The 15,005-nt window shown below is 40.9% G+C and overlaps 1 protein-coding gene across 8 annotated transcripts in view; it reads left to right on the forward strand.

The window, feature by feature from the left end:
* The window catches only part of HIBCH (3-hydroxyisobutyryl-CoA hydrolase), a 54,952-nt gene that overhangs the window by 28,782 nt on the left and 11,165 nt on the right, over positions 1-15,005 (forward strand). For all 8 annotated transcript variants that reach the window (XR_001603393.2, XM_087819704.1, XM_087819702.1 and 5 more), the window contains 7 exons: positions 614-759; positions 2,731-2,817; positions 4,082-4,140; positions 4,836-4,917; positions 7,814-7,933; positions 11,773-11,806; positions 14,632-14,765. Coding sequence is in view for 7 of the 8 variants with exons in the window: in XM_087819704.1 (XP_087675830.1) it covers positions 614-759; positions 2,731-2,817; positions 4,082-4,140; positions 4,836-4,917; positions 7,814-7,933; positions 11,773-11,806; positions 14,632-14,747 (644 nt within the window). In the remaining variant the exon portion in view is untranslated. The remainder of the gene's footprint in view (positions 1-613; positions 760-2,730; positions 2,818-4,081; positions 4,141-4,835; positions 4,918-7,813; positions 7,934-11,772; positions 11,807-14,631; positions 14,766-15,005) is intronic.

Consider the following 15,005-nt stretch of genomic DNA (forward strand, 5'->3'; position numbering starts at 1 on the left):
TTACAAATATTCTTGAGCTGGCTTCTGGGATGAAGTCAAGTCACTTGCAAACAGTTTGATCCTTTTAAGTCTTGAAAGATTTGGGTTTTTTTAATGGAGGATTGGAGCAGTTGCCTGAGCTAGTGCTAATTATTTTCCTCTTTGTATTCTACTCAGTGCTCCATGAATCATGAGTTTTTCTAGTCAGACTGGTGGGAACAGGCACTATTTCCAGCTTTGTTTGGGCTCACAGTACTCTTCTGTGTAATCTTTTATTTTAATTTTTATTGATTTTTTTTTAGAGAGAGAGGAAGGGAGTGGGGGATAGAGAGAAACATCAATGCTTTGATTGGTTGCCTCCCATATGCACCCCAACCAGGAATTGAACCAGCAACTTGGGCACGTGCCCTGACTGAGGATCAAACAGGTGACCTTTTCGTGCATGGGATGATGTTCACCCAACTGAGCCACACTGGCCAGGGCTGTGTAATCCTTTTTATGGTTCTTACCCTCACCTCAGGTAGTTTCCTCATACACATGTATTGCTCAGTACCATTGTGATACAAAGTAAAATAAGTTATATTCATCTCTTTCCTTTGAATCATTACTATCTCTTTTTGTTATTTAATTACAGGACTATTCCCTGATGTAGGTGGAGGCTATTTCTTGCCAAGACTTCAAGGAAAACTTGGTTACTTCCTTGCATTAACAGGATTCAGGCTGAAAGGAAGAGATGTGTACAGAGCAGGAATTGCTACACACTTTGTAGATTCTGAAAAGGTGATTACTTGGATGATTGCATTTTGTGTTGTTGGAATAACTCATAATACATGGGAGGCAGAATGAGTGGTTGAGATCATAGGCTTTTGGTAGATAATAGGTCTTGGATCTACTGCTTAAAACACTGTGACCTTAGGGAAAATTCTTAAGCTCTCCAGGCTTCAGTTTCCTCATACACAAATGGAGATAATTATACTTGGATTCAGAGCTGTTTTGCCTGGAACCTTCAGTTAATATTTTTAAATGAATAATTACAATCTGTAAAGAAATCTACTTTAAGAAAAGTCTAATATATAAAAATCTCAAGTTATATGTATATATATAAAAGACACACTTTTATTTTATAAAAACACTTTTGAAAGGTTCTCTTGGTTATTAGTTTCCCTGATGCATTTAAAAGTTACATTTACAAAATATGGCCTTAAAAATTTCCTAAAGGATATCTGTTGCAAGGACGTTAACTTGGTTTTTTTAAAAAAGAGTGTTGCCTATTTTCTTAACACAGTAGCAAAGAATATGTAGCCAGCCAGCATAGGTTCAAATCCTGGCTTGCATTTAGCCTCTTTAGCCCCCAATTTTTCCATCTCCAAAATGGGGACAGCAGTTTTACCATAGTAGTTAGAATTACTTGTGTTAAATGTAATAGAAAACCCAATTCAAGGTGATTTTTGCCTCAGAATTCCCAGCAAGAGATTTGGGATTTATTGGGCGTCACCTGGCTTAGCGCACTCTGATTGGACTGATTTATATCACCCCTGAGCCACGTGGGTGAGTGGAATACATTGACTAGCTTATCCTAGCTAATGCTCTACCTCTTTGGAACTGTGGGGTGAACTCAGCTTCTCAGGAAGCATGTAGATCTCCAAACTGAGTATCTGACCTTGAGGGAGGGGTATTTGGGATAGGGGAAGGAATGTTATGAAAGTGAGTGAAGTGAACAGAGATGAAGGTTGTCCCCTATTCAGTGCTATGAGGGACTTTCATCACCTTTGCTTGAAGTTTCAGATTTTCTTCATGTTACAGCATCCTCAGCCACATTGAGCGTGTAACCATCTCATCCTTCCTGTGAGCTATAACGAAACAGACCTGGGCACTCCGTTATCTACTCTGGGGACACTCTTGATTATAGTGGAATTTAGTGAAGGATGGCAGAGAAAGCTGATGTGCAGCCTTCTCCCTTGTTAGTTTGCCCCGTTGTCATATCTGCAGTGAGTAGATGCCATTCGCAGGGCCTATAGAGAACAACAGAAATGAGTGATACACATTGGGGGTGGGGCTAGATAGAGGTGGGACAAAATATAAACAACCAGCAGTCTCATGTGGCAGAGTAAAGTATGATACGTGTGAAAAGAGAATACAGGACTGAAAGGAAGGGCTTCTAAGAAAGGACTGGAAGTTTCCTCATAGAGCTGCAGTTCAGATGGGTTTTAAGAGGAGCATGGTCGTGAAAAGGCGTTTGGGATAGAGGAAACATTTAATGAGCAAGCACCCCGGGGCAGGAAGGCATGAGCTATGCTTTGGAAACAGTAAAAAGCCCCATTTGACTGAGCGTAGGGATAGGTATGTGAGGGTGTAAAGGGAGAGTTAAGTGTGGCTGTATTGTAGAGCTGTACATTGACTTTAGTAGCCATTAGTCATGTGATCATTGTTGTTAAAATTAGCATTTATAAATTAGAGCTTTGACTGCAATACCACATTTCAAGGGCTCAGTAACCAGAGGGAAACAAAGATGAGTGTCTCTGTTTTTCCTCTTCAGTTCGCCCACCTTCATTCATTCCTTGTGAGGCAACATCTGCTGTGTGGGAAAGTGTGTGCACACTTGAGTGAACATTTCCTTCACTGACTGAGCTGGAGAGAGAGAACATAATTTTAAAACAGGAATTTTAAAAAAATGTAAGATTTCTAAAAAATCGTTTTTGTATTACTGTGGTGTTTCAAATCTGTCCTCCCTGTGTTTTCTTCTACCTTTAGTTGGGCATGTTAGAAGAAGATTTGTTAGCCCTGAAATCTCCTTCAAAAGAAAATATTGCAGATGTCTTAGAAACTTACCACACAAAGGTAACCTCGCCAATAATCTATCCTTAGATTTTAATTCATGGGGAAAGAAAGGTAAGTGATTGAAAAATGGCAGTTGATGAACATTATAGTTTGCTGATGTAAATAAATGTACTGGGATTTATTTACTGCAGAGCTTGATGGGAGATCAGTGCGTCGCAGTTGTTACGTAGCCATCTCAGATGACTGCTGTGCAGCTGTACTGCCTGTGAACGTCAGCGCATGGCCTGTGGTTGGCCCTTGCAGGGGCTCTTCACAGCGCACTCTGACATTTCTGTAGTGGAGGCTCAATTTGATGGTGTTTGTGGAGATGCTAAAGTGAAACTCTGGTATATAACTAAATATAATACAGTATATTGCAGTGTTTACTTTTAAATTACAGTAACACGGTAGAGATAAGTGAACATTTTGGATTTCAGTCCAAAATACCAAATTCTTAAATACCGGATGGGAGAAATGTGGCCTACAATGAATGGCACTGGTTAAAAAAAGTTTTAATGTTTAGTGTAAATCAGCCTAATAGGACTGCCCCAAAACTAACCCAGAGTTAGTCCTATTAGTAAAAGCATTGTATCCGAAACAAACACAGATATGTGGGGTCCTGTTGTACTTTGTTACAGTTCAGCCATACCTGCAGCTAAGGTGTGTTTCCTATACTTTAAGAATGACCTTGATAAACGAATTTGTGCATAAGAAGGACCTGGATGTGAGGGGGCACAAAACTGCAGTGTGAGAAAAGATTAAGGTCGGAGAGGGATTAACTAGAACTAGAAATATGAGAGAGCTTATTTTTATTTCAGAATTAAAAAAACAATTCTAATTATAGTTGTTCAAGCACTTTTGAGTTTCTTCCTGAGGTACTGTTTTATCATTGGAGGTCAGTGATGCAGGCTGTCAGGGAGGTGGTAGGAATTTTCTTTTTTTTTTGGAATTTTCATGTCACATGGAAATTTGGGCAGGATGACTTCTCAGGTCCCTTACAGTTCTTAAATTTATTGACACACTTTAATGGTAATGTATGTCATATAATGATATGAAAATAAAGACACAGGAACATTTGGTCTTTGACACTGTCAAGTGAGAGTCTGGAATAATACACACTGTCTGAATTTTGAACCTATGGTGGTAGTTATTTATGAGACTGTTGGATGTAATATGACTGAAAGTGATAACCTGTCACAGTGTATCGTTAAATATGAAATTATTAGGGATTTTTAAAAGATTTGAGTTACTTAAAATTAACTTAAATATTTTCCCCCCCCAAAAGTCCAAGATTGATCAGGACAAGCCCTTCATACTTGAGGAGCACATGGACAAAATAAACAGGTACTTAAAGAGAGGTCTCAATTATATCTCTTCCTCTGGAAAGTCTATATTAAATGGAATTTGTTAACATTTTAATTATATTGTGTTTGCTAATGCACCTAATTCTGAAATCAGATAGCATAGTGCTTTTATTTTCACTTACCTTTGAAAATAGCTTCTTATCCACTCTTTTAGGGGAAACAAATCCATTATATTTAAGTAATCTGTCATGCTGACTCATTTTAGTGAAAACCACGTTTTTTTAAAGTGGTAAGAGAGGCGAGAAATAATTGTGTTAATTTACCTTTTATCTGTAAAGTCATCTTCCCTGAAGGTCTTATCAAGCCCATTAGCAAATGGTTTTGTGCAGTGATTTGAGAGATTGACAGACTGGCTTCAGGAACACAGGAGGAAAAGTATTGGAAAATAAAACAACTGTCTCTATATTTTAGAAGCATCAATTTTTCACAGTTAAGATATTTTTTTACAAATAGATGCAAGAAATCAAGAGAGAAAATTTAGGCTTTATTTTGAATTACCGAAAGTAGACTGAAAACACCCAGAGAACCAATGTTTTATTTCATCATCCTGTAAAATAGGTTGGAAAAATTTTCATTTTTGAAATGGAGTTTGGGGGAAGCCTGTGTTTAGGTTCATTGCTATCTCAGAAAGAAGAAATCTTACATTGGTGAAATCATGTGTTTCCTTTCTTATAGTTGGTTCTCTGCCAATAATGTGGAACAGATTATTGAAAATTTACAGCAAGATGGTTCATCTTTTGCCCTAGAGCAGTTGAAGGTAATATATGGGTCATTTCTGTCCTGAGCATGTTGAATTCTTGTGATAGGGAAGCCTCACTGAGAGGTGTCAGATTTCCTTGGGGTGACAGCCCCACTGTTTTGTTGTTGTTTTAACTCAGTTGAGACTCAGAAAGCCGTTCCACAAAGCCTTAGCAAAACCCAAGTGCCTTCACCCTGCTGTATGCTGAAGGCAGTGCTAAGCTGTTTTTAGGTCCTTGAGCTATAACAGAGATGGACTTCAGTAAGCATGCTTATCTCCAGTACTTGTCCTGTGGGAAGATATTTAGGGAAACGAGCTGGGCACTCCAGGTGTGACTCCCCCCCCCCCCAAGTGGGCTATGTACAGCCTCCCATTGTAGTTGAACCTAGATTGCTGTTGGAATGTCAATGGGAGGTATTTACCCACAGGCCAGTCAGCTGCAAGGACTGGCTGTGGCCACCGACCACTGGAGGATCAGCTGTGCAGGGGCCCAGGCCACAGAGCAGGACTTAATTCAGCAGGGCTCTGGTGCCTGCTGAGTCTGCCCCTTAAGTGTGTTGCCTGTGGAGGTGGTTGGGTGGTACTTTGATGTGGTCTGAAGCTGTACACCAGTGCGCTGGCACTGGTGCCTCTCTGGAGGTGCAGGCCAAGGTCAGCCATCACCTGTGTTTTGCCCTAGGCCACCCAGCACGAGCTACAAAGCGATCTGCAAGTGGCTGCTATTTGTACTGGGCTCGGAGATGCCTAGGTGAGGCCAAGCTGCAAAGCAAGGCTGTCTGCCGTTAGTGCCAGGTTCAGGCCACTTAGTGAGAGGTACAGGGCACGCCAAGGCCAGATGCTGCGTGTTTGAGAGATTTTTAGGAAAGTCTGAAGCATGAGCCAAGGCAGGCCATTTGGAAAAGCCACTGGAAACAGCTTGGGTGAGCCCGCAAGTTTGTGAGGTGGGGTCTCAAGGAATCACTGGGGCGGGGGAAACGGGTGATAGTCGATGGAGAATCAGAATGGGCCCTGCTTGCCGCCTCTGTGGGGGAAGGGCTCAGAAAAAGAACAGTGGCCTCTGCCGGCACTTTTGTCTGGGAGAAAGCTGCCCCTCCAGCCTCACAGGGATGCCAGATGCTCCAGTTCCTCCCCGTGTGTCCCTGGTTTGAGCTGCTGCCCCGGCACTGGAGCTCAGAGGGAGAGTCCGAGTGAATCCGTGAGTGGGCCCTGTAAGAGGGACTGCCTAGGACTCCAGCAGCCTTGGTCTCACTCAGCCAGTCCCTGCTGGTGTTTACAGCCAGAAGTCATGGGAACTTCTCTTCCTGAAACCCCAGCTGGGGGGTCTTGTGTGGAGCTGGGACCCCTTGCTCCTTAGGGAGGACCTCCAAAGCTGAGAAATCCCTCCCAGTTTTTATCCGCCACATGTGGGAATGGGACCAGCCAGTTCCATGTCTCTGCCTCTCCTACCATCCTGCATGTGGCTTCTTCTTTAAATCCCTAGTTGTATGCCCTGGCCAGTTTGGCTCAGTGGTTAGAGTGGGTCAGGGACACGTACCTCAGTTGCAGATTCCCTGCCCTGGTTCTGGCATGTGCGGGAGGCGACCAATCAGTGTCTCTCTCTCACAGCGATGTTTCTCTCTCCCCCCTGCCTCCCTTCCACTCTCTCTACAAATCCATGGAGAAAATGTCCTCAGGTGAGGATTTAAATCAATCAATCAATCAGTCCTTCCCTAGTTGTAGGACTTCCATTCAGCCAGGTTTCGGGTGGTTCCCAAGGGCAGAAAAATGAGTCCTGTGAATATGAACCAGATTCATAAAAGCCTTAATCATTTTCTCTTCTTCAGCAGCATTGTGGCTATAGATAGGATACTGATCTTCCTTGAAATTTCTCTGTACAGTAGTCATCTATTTAAGCTTTGACAACTGCTAGGTAAGATGTTGCTCTCTCCAGTCAGTCTGTTCTCTAAATCTGGGTGCCAGACTTGAGGATGCTACAAAGAACCTGGAATCTTGATGTGGGGAATTCTTTGAATTCAAAAGTGAAATTTTTAACTTTGAGACAATCATTCAACAATATGCCTGAAAACTGTATAATACAATTATAGAGGAAAGGGCAACATCACATTTACACAGCACATGATGGACCTTTTGCAGTAGCTGTTTAGTCCCAGTCAAACACACATATTGGAACACTGGTAACAGCATCTTAAAATTCAGAATGAAGTGACATAGCATAGTAGCCAAGGAGTTAAGCCTATCATTTTATTATTTAAATACTATAGAAGAGCACCTCATGATACCTTGAATAGTTTTCTCTCCTTACTTCCAAGGTAAGTGGACTTATTTACAGGTGAAGACAAAGTTAAGACACTTCTCTAGTCACAAAGTGGAAAGAGCTACTGTATTTCTACTCCTTCACCTTTATATTATAAAGTGAAATTCCCTCTGATATGTTAGACATCATATAAGACATCATATGTTAGACAAAGTTAAGACACTTCTCTAGTCACAAAGTGGAAAGAGCTACTGTATTTCTACTCCTTCACCTTTATATTATAAAGTGAAATTCCCTCTGATATGTTAGACATCTCTTAAATAAGTATTACACTTATTTAAGCATAATCTCTGTTTGCTTACCTAGTTGGGATCATAATTTATATCAGGCAAGCTACAAAATGTAGATTGATTTTATTAAGTTACTGGTGTAGAATTCATTTGACCAGTGGAATGATCTGTTTTCTAATTGTAATGGATTAGAAAACTTTTGTTTGGTGCTTTGGCAGGATTAGCCTACGGCATAATCACTTTTGTAGGACTTTCATCTGAAAGTACTGTTAAGGAGCAAATTTTAATGTGATTATATAAAAACTCAGTTTATTACAGACAATAAAGGAACTATTGGTCTAAACCTAGTAAACATTTTTTTCTCTAATAGATAATTAATAAAATGTCTCCAACATCTCTAAAGATCACATTAAGGCAACTCAGAGAGGGGTCTTCAAAGACCTTGCAAGAAGTATTAACTATGGAATATCGGCTGAGTCAAGCTTGTGTGGTAAGAATTTTTAAGTATTATCGTTTTAGAGTTATGACCTTAAAATATGGTCATTGTAGAACATGTAAAATACAGAAAACTATAAATAAGAAAATGAAAACTACCTGTACACGTACTCTATGAAAACACAGTGGGCCACTTAGCTTAAGGTGTGTGGTGGTATTGCTCCTAGGTTGTTACTAAGCCTTTATGAAACAGCAGTTACGTTAGTATGTAAGTCTAAGGCCTCTAACCTTATATGGGATTCAAAATAGAAAGTAACCATTTTTCAGGCATGGATTTTTTATGTTGGGCAAAAGGCATAAACTCTCTAAATCTGAATTCCATCATTGGTGTATGAAGAATATGTATGTATGTGTATAATGACAAATGGAAGGTATTAGTCTGTTACATGTTTAATAGATTAGCATTGAGAGTCCCATTGTAAGTACACTTAAAATAGGTAGTACTCACATAGAATATTACTGATTTCGTGAAACATTTCAGAGTCATAGTGATTTCCTCTTCCAGATGATAAACTCTTTAAAAGCAGAATCATCCCTTTTGTGTTACGTATAGAGGGCCCTTAGATTAATATATGGCCTAACAGAAATATTTTGTTTAATAACTAGAAAAAAGACATCCCTAATGAATTTCATGTCTTGAAATAGTTACAGTACATGTATTAAGATATTCAAAGTAGTTTGTCTAACCATAAATAAAGCTTTATTAGTCATATCTTAAAGTCACTCCTGGCAGTTGATGTCTGCTGTCATTATGAGCAAGTACTGTGTTAGGTACTTTACATGCACCCTCTCCATTAAATCTTACATTATCTCTAGAAGTATAGGTACTTTTATTGTCTCCATTTTACAGATGACGAAACTTTGGCATAGAGGAGTAATCTGCCTAAGGTGGTGCAGAGACACGGCGTGTGAAACCAGGGGTTTCACTCCAGGGTCTGCACTTTGACCACTATCTGGTATACCTCACATAGTCCGTGTTTTTCACTGTACATTTAGTGCACTGCCCAGATCAATCGATTCCCTCCTTCCTTCAGTCTCTCAGCAAGCGTGTTAGCTGTGTCCCAGGGACTGTGCTAAGTGTTAGGTAGTTGAAAGAATGACACTGTCCTTGTTCTTGTGGAATTTATAGTCTACTGAGACTATAAAGAATAAAATAAGTAAAATAATTACAAATTGTGGTAAGTGCTTTAAAAGAAACATACTGGGTTGGTGATAGAGAATGATATGTGGCAGGTGAGAGTAGGGAGACAGAGGGAAACCTGCTTTAAATAAGTAGGTGAGGGAAGACATCTTTGAGATCTCAGCTCATCTGTGCCCTGAAGGGTGAGAAATGAGTATGTAGAGAAGCTTCTTGGGTTTCAGCAGGTCATGATTTGTTTCAGTTTGTTTTAAGGTAATTATGCTACTAAATGGAGATGGGGTTGGAGGGGTTCAGTGGATGTAGAGACCAGAAAGGAGTTTACTGCAGTAATCCAGGTAAAAATAGTAGTGGCTTAGACTAGGCTGCTGGCAATGGAGAGGAGTAAATGGGTTTGAGACAACTGTAGGAGATAGGACTGATAGGCCTTGATGATGGATGAGGGAGAGAATGCATTTAGGAGTTGGAGCTTAGAGGTGTGGCTTAGAGATTTAAATCTGAGAGACACTAGCACCAATTTTTAAAAAGCTGTAAAGATTTATTTATTTACTTCACAAATAAGAGTGCTTACCATGTGCCAGGCACTGTTTGAGGCACCAGAATACAAAGGTAAACAAAACAGACAAATCTTTGTCATGGGGAAGATAGATCGTAAACAGGTAACTTTGTAAAGTATACTTATTATATGTACCAAGGAGAGAAGTAAAGTGGGAAGGAGGGTGTGGATTATAGGGATAGAGAGGAGGTTTGAACTTGTAGATGGGTTGACCAGAGAAGATCTCACTGAGATGAGTAAAAACTTGAAAGAAGTGAGAGTGAACTGGGCAAGTATCTGGTGGAAGAGCATCGGGAAGAGGGTCCCGCAAGTAAAAGCTCAGATGGGGGTATGTGCCTGCCTGTTTTAGGGACCTCAAGGAGGCCTTGTGGATGGAGTGGGGCCAGGGGTGGTCAGTGGGTGCGAAAGAGATGAGATCAGAGATAACAGGGTAGGGAAGGGCTGCCTAGAGCACGTGTGGCCTTGAAGGTCTTTATGAGACTTTGGCTTTTGTTCTGAGAAGTGGAGAGCCACCGGATGTTTTTGAGCAGAGGGGTGACATGATCTTATATTTTAATAGAATTGCTCACTCAGCTGTTGTGTGGAGTACAGAATGACTAAGATGACATAGGAGGAAAATGAGGGAGCCTGGTCCGAGCCCTGAGGAGCCCCAGCATTGAAGTGGGCTGGAGGAGAAAGGGCAGCGGGAGAGGGATGGGGAGCCAGGAGTGAGGCGGCACGAAAGCGAGAGAGGAGTATTTCAGGGAGGGAGCACCGTCGCAGCGTCCGGAAGAGGAGGTAAAGGCACCTCGTCCCCTGAAGTTAAGGGGGATTTGGGCGAGCTGTTTCAGAGGAGTGTTGGGCAGAAGTTACAGTGTGGCGACTTGGAGAGGAAATGAGTCCACGGGATGTGAAGAAGTGGAGACTGTATACACCTCTTGCTGCTTCAAACAAAAACAGGGTAGAGGCCGGGACTGGAATCAGGTGAGGTTCCATTGTCTTGTAAGGTGGAAGATAGCAGAACATGTTTATAAGTGATTGGGAATGATACCAGAGAGAGTGCACATTGTGTCGATGCTACTAGTAATAGTTAACATTCACCGAACACTGTGTGTCAGACACTGTGCTGGTATGTGGATCAAGATAATCCTGTGATTGGACAGATTGATATTGCCATTTCAGGGAACTGGGAGCTAGAGAAATTACTATCCCAAGGTCACACAGTCACTATGTAGTAGAGCCGTATGTACCCTGACATTTGAGCTGCAGGCCCTCAGCCTACATTTAATATAAGGTGTACTGCCTACATGGATGCCAGGAAAGGAAAAAGAGATGGGTACCCTTCTCAGGCAAAGTCCTTGAGAAGGTAGGAGGGAATGGGAACGCAGAGAGGACTGGACTGGCCTTTCAAAGGGGATGGTCCCTCCCACCAGCAGGAAAGGGAAGTCATGGTGCAGACGGCTGTGGTTGGGTGGCAGGTGTTTTAGTGCTAGGAAGAAGGGAACTTCATGTCTTAGGGCTTCTTCTCTCTTTTAAATGAAGTAGAAGGTTAAGACATTAGCTGAGAAGATAGAGTAGAATTTGCTAGGGGTAGAGGTTGAGGAGACGGAAGACAGTTTAAATCATTATCTTGGAGCGTGAGGAAGAGCGCGCAGGCTGTTGGGCAGTTTTCCATGCCTGTCTGAGATGTGTGATGATGAATTTTTAAATGAAACAAGTCACAGTTGTATGCTTTTACTGCAGCAAGATTTAGCTGCTCCAGTGCAGGCAGAAGTAAATGGTAGGGTCCACCTGGTGCTGGACTTTGCCAGGACAGAATAAAGGGGAGTGGGGGGCCTGAGGGAGATGACATTTTTAAGAAGAAGTGACCACATTCGTTGACTGGGGCAGCTGGGCTGGATAAGAGCGAGGTGAAGCGGAACAGACAGTGAGGGATGCAGGAAGAGTGGCGCGCCCAGCACTGTCGGGTTTGCAGCCGTGGAGACACGGAGCAACTAAGGATGGGGCGGTGGCCAGAGAGTGGTTATCAGAGTCGGTCCAGTCTCTGATGCTGTGGTTCAGGTTGTGGCCATGGGGGTGGGAGGCTAAAGTGGGTGTAGGGAGACACCAGGAGTAAGGATGCTCATTTCTTTTTACTCTCATTTACTCTCATTTCTTTCAGGGAGGCCATGACTTTCCCGAAGGCGTAAGGGCACGTAAGTGACAGTTGTTTCCTTCCTGGCTATCATGGAAATGGAATTTGTGAGCATATACTGTTAATCAAAGATGATAGTTGTCTTATTAGTGAAAATTAGACTTTTATAAAGATTGCAAAGTGTTTAAAAAATTACCTACTGGCATATAAGGGAAGATAAGTCCTTGCATCCAGTATTGTTTTAAAAAAATTCACATAGCCTGGTCACTACCCCCTAATTTATATGTAAGAGTTCATCCTGCTTCTAAAGTCACATGCAGAGCAATGTGAGCTTGTAAACTCATTCTGCTGATGATGCCTCTGAAAGGTACATTTATTCTCTTGCACAGAGCCCTCACGCCCCTACCCTTCCCTTCTCTTTTGTACGGGCCTGGAAAATACCAGCAGTGCCCAACCCTCCCATCCACCTCCTTGCCTGTATCTGAGAAACACTGACATTGAGAAAAACGTATGTAATAATTAGTAAAACCTACTGTTTTTATTAATTTCTATTTTTGCTTATCTTCAAAGCTAGCATATTTAGAAAAAGCAAGTGAAGTGGTTGATTTTTTTTTTTTTTGTTCCTAGCAAATTTGCAAAAATTTTTTATGCATATGCCCCTATCCCTAAAAATAATAGCTGTTATTTCTGTTGTATGCATTTTCCCTCTGCACGTACTTTGCATATCTAATTTTTTAATATTTTTATTGATCACTTTAATATAGTACAGACTCTGGATATGCTTTATCTGAATAAAAGATTGTTCTCTGAGCTATAAGTCTCCATAAACACTGGTCACTGTATAATTTTCTTAAATTTATGGCATGATGCAATATCAGAAATAAGCACTGGGTTCACATGCTTTTAGAGGACACATGGAGTTGAGTGGGAGGAGATAACTATATGACTTACAGAAACCAAGTAAAATATGTATTTTTCCCACTAATTTCCAGTAAATTCTTGCTCTGTGTGTGGATCTGAGCCTAGACCTCTGATTTTAGGAGGATCTGTGTGGTACTTGGGTTATGCTGCTAACGTATCATTATATGTTAGAGCAGCCCTTCTTAAACTTAAGAAAGGAAGGTATTGTTTTTAGATATACAGTCGGTGATTTGAAGGAAAAAGAGTTGCAACCGAACAGCTTTAAAGTTTTGATTTATAATGCAGGTTCTTATCAAGCTACTTTTTAATAAAGAGAAAGTATATTGCCTCATTTTCAGCATAACCTTTTTATTTGGAAAGTAGTATATATTCTGGGTAAAACTGGTGTTTTTGCATAACCAGATGTTTGCTTCAGTTTGCTAATTATAAAATATATTAGCAAATTAAATAAACTAGCAAATTAGGGGAACAGTTGTCAAAAGTTTTTACTTTTAACATCTAGAACAGACTTCTTCCTGGTCATAGAAGAAAATAAAAATAGATTTCCTTAGCAGAGCTAGAGAGCTACCAAATGGAATTTGAGAGGATGTCTTATAAGACCTGAAAAGCCTGAGCTGCCTACATGGCAAGAACTTGTGATGTCTATGCTAGGTAAAATTTTCTGTTAGTTTGAAATAAAATAACACGCAGATATTTTTATCCTTCCTTTCGCCCTGTATGGACTGTCAGGGAGGTAGATAGCATTGGCCAGAGGGCTTAAAAGGGGTCCTTGTAGAATGTTCCAGGATTATTTTTTATTTACACTGTCCAGGGCATGTAAAACTTTTAAATTGGCAGGGATTATAATATCAGTGTTCAGTGTCATCACTCATCTGATGATGCTAGAGTCCCAAAGTTAGGCAGCCAAACCTTAAAAACCTCCAGTATCCACATTTAATTATGTGGGAAGCCCCGCTTCCCTCTACCTCCTGAGGCAGCTTGCTTCCTTGGTTCCCAGATTGCTTCTGTAATTATTTACCCTTTTCATTCTAAATGCAGTTTTTTAAGTTCACTGTAGAGTTTGTATGTTTAAATACTTTTATTCTTCACAAGAACTATGCACATTTTAAGCATGGTTAAAACTGCCTACACAACCATACTAAATATAGCCCCCTTCCCTTAAAAATGTTTTTTTGGTGTGTGTTTCTTTGAGATAACTAGATTCACGTGCAGCTCTAAGAAATGCTACAGAGATCCTGCATACCCCTCCATCCAGTTGCCCAAGGGTAGCGTTTGTGTAACTGTAGTAACTGTCACAGCCAGGACACTGACATCCCCCCCTTCTAAAGTTTACAGATTGCCTCATGCTTTATAATCCTGTGAGGATACTCTGTGGCTACTCTAAATGATGACACCACTGAAACAGGAGAAGTGGGGTTTCTCAAACTTGAAGAAGGTCTGGTATTTTAATTCAGAGCTATGTGAACCAGAGGACTCAGCGGAACGGCAGTGTCCACACTCAATTATGCATAAAGCCCCCTTCCTCTACCCTCAGTTTTCTTCTCAACTCATTGTGGAGGAGTCAGAAGGCAGATCTGAGCCCTCCACCCTCTCCTGCTTTCCCTTTAAATCACACCAACTCTGGTTTTAACTTTTATAACAGGGAGATTTCATTTATAATTTTGTTTGAAGAGAAGACTTCTAAGCTTTAAACTGGATCTGTTCAGTAGGCTGCATTCAAGCTAGAGGCATCAGGCCTGGCAGGTTAGAAAATACCCACACGATCCTCATCAATACGTTGCTATCCCTCCAAAATCTGTGAGGCTTAATTTTTAAGAAAAAGTCACATACAAAAATTTGTACTTTGCAGAAAAAAATGTGCTGTAGAAAAATATGCCTAGTACAAGGTAGCTTGTTAATTCTGTAATTAAAATCTGGTAATACCAGAAAGAAATGAACTAACACTTCTGTATCTTCACTTGACAGTTTTAATAGATAAAGACCAGAGTCCAAAGTGGAAACCAGCCAGTCTAAAAGAAGTTACTGATGAAGATTTGAATAATTACTTTAAATCTCTGGGAAGCAATGATTTGAAATTTTGAAGTCACTGGATTTTGAAGGTATTTTGGAGCAGGGGTTGGCAAACTGTGGCGCATGGCCCAAGTCCGGTCTGCTGCCTGTTTTTATACGTTCTGCAAGCTGGGGATGGCTTCTGCATTTTTAAATGGTTGGGGAAAGAAATCAAAGACTAATATTTCATGACCTGTGAAAATTGCATGAAATTCAAATTATCAGTGTCCATAAATAAAGCTTTATTGGAACATAGCTGTACTCATCCATTTACATATTATCCATGGCTG

The sequence above is a fragment of the Miniopterus natalensis genome, chromosome 8, assembly GCF_054644295.1.
Source record: "Miniopterus natalensis isolate mMinNat1 chromosome 8, mMinNat1.hap1, whole genome shotgun sequence".
In the NCBI taxonomy this organism is placed as follows: Eukaryota; Metazoa; Chordata; class Mammalia; order Chiroptera; family Miniopteridae; genus Miniopterus; species Miniopterus natalensis.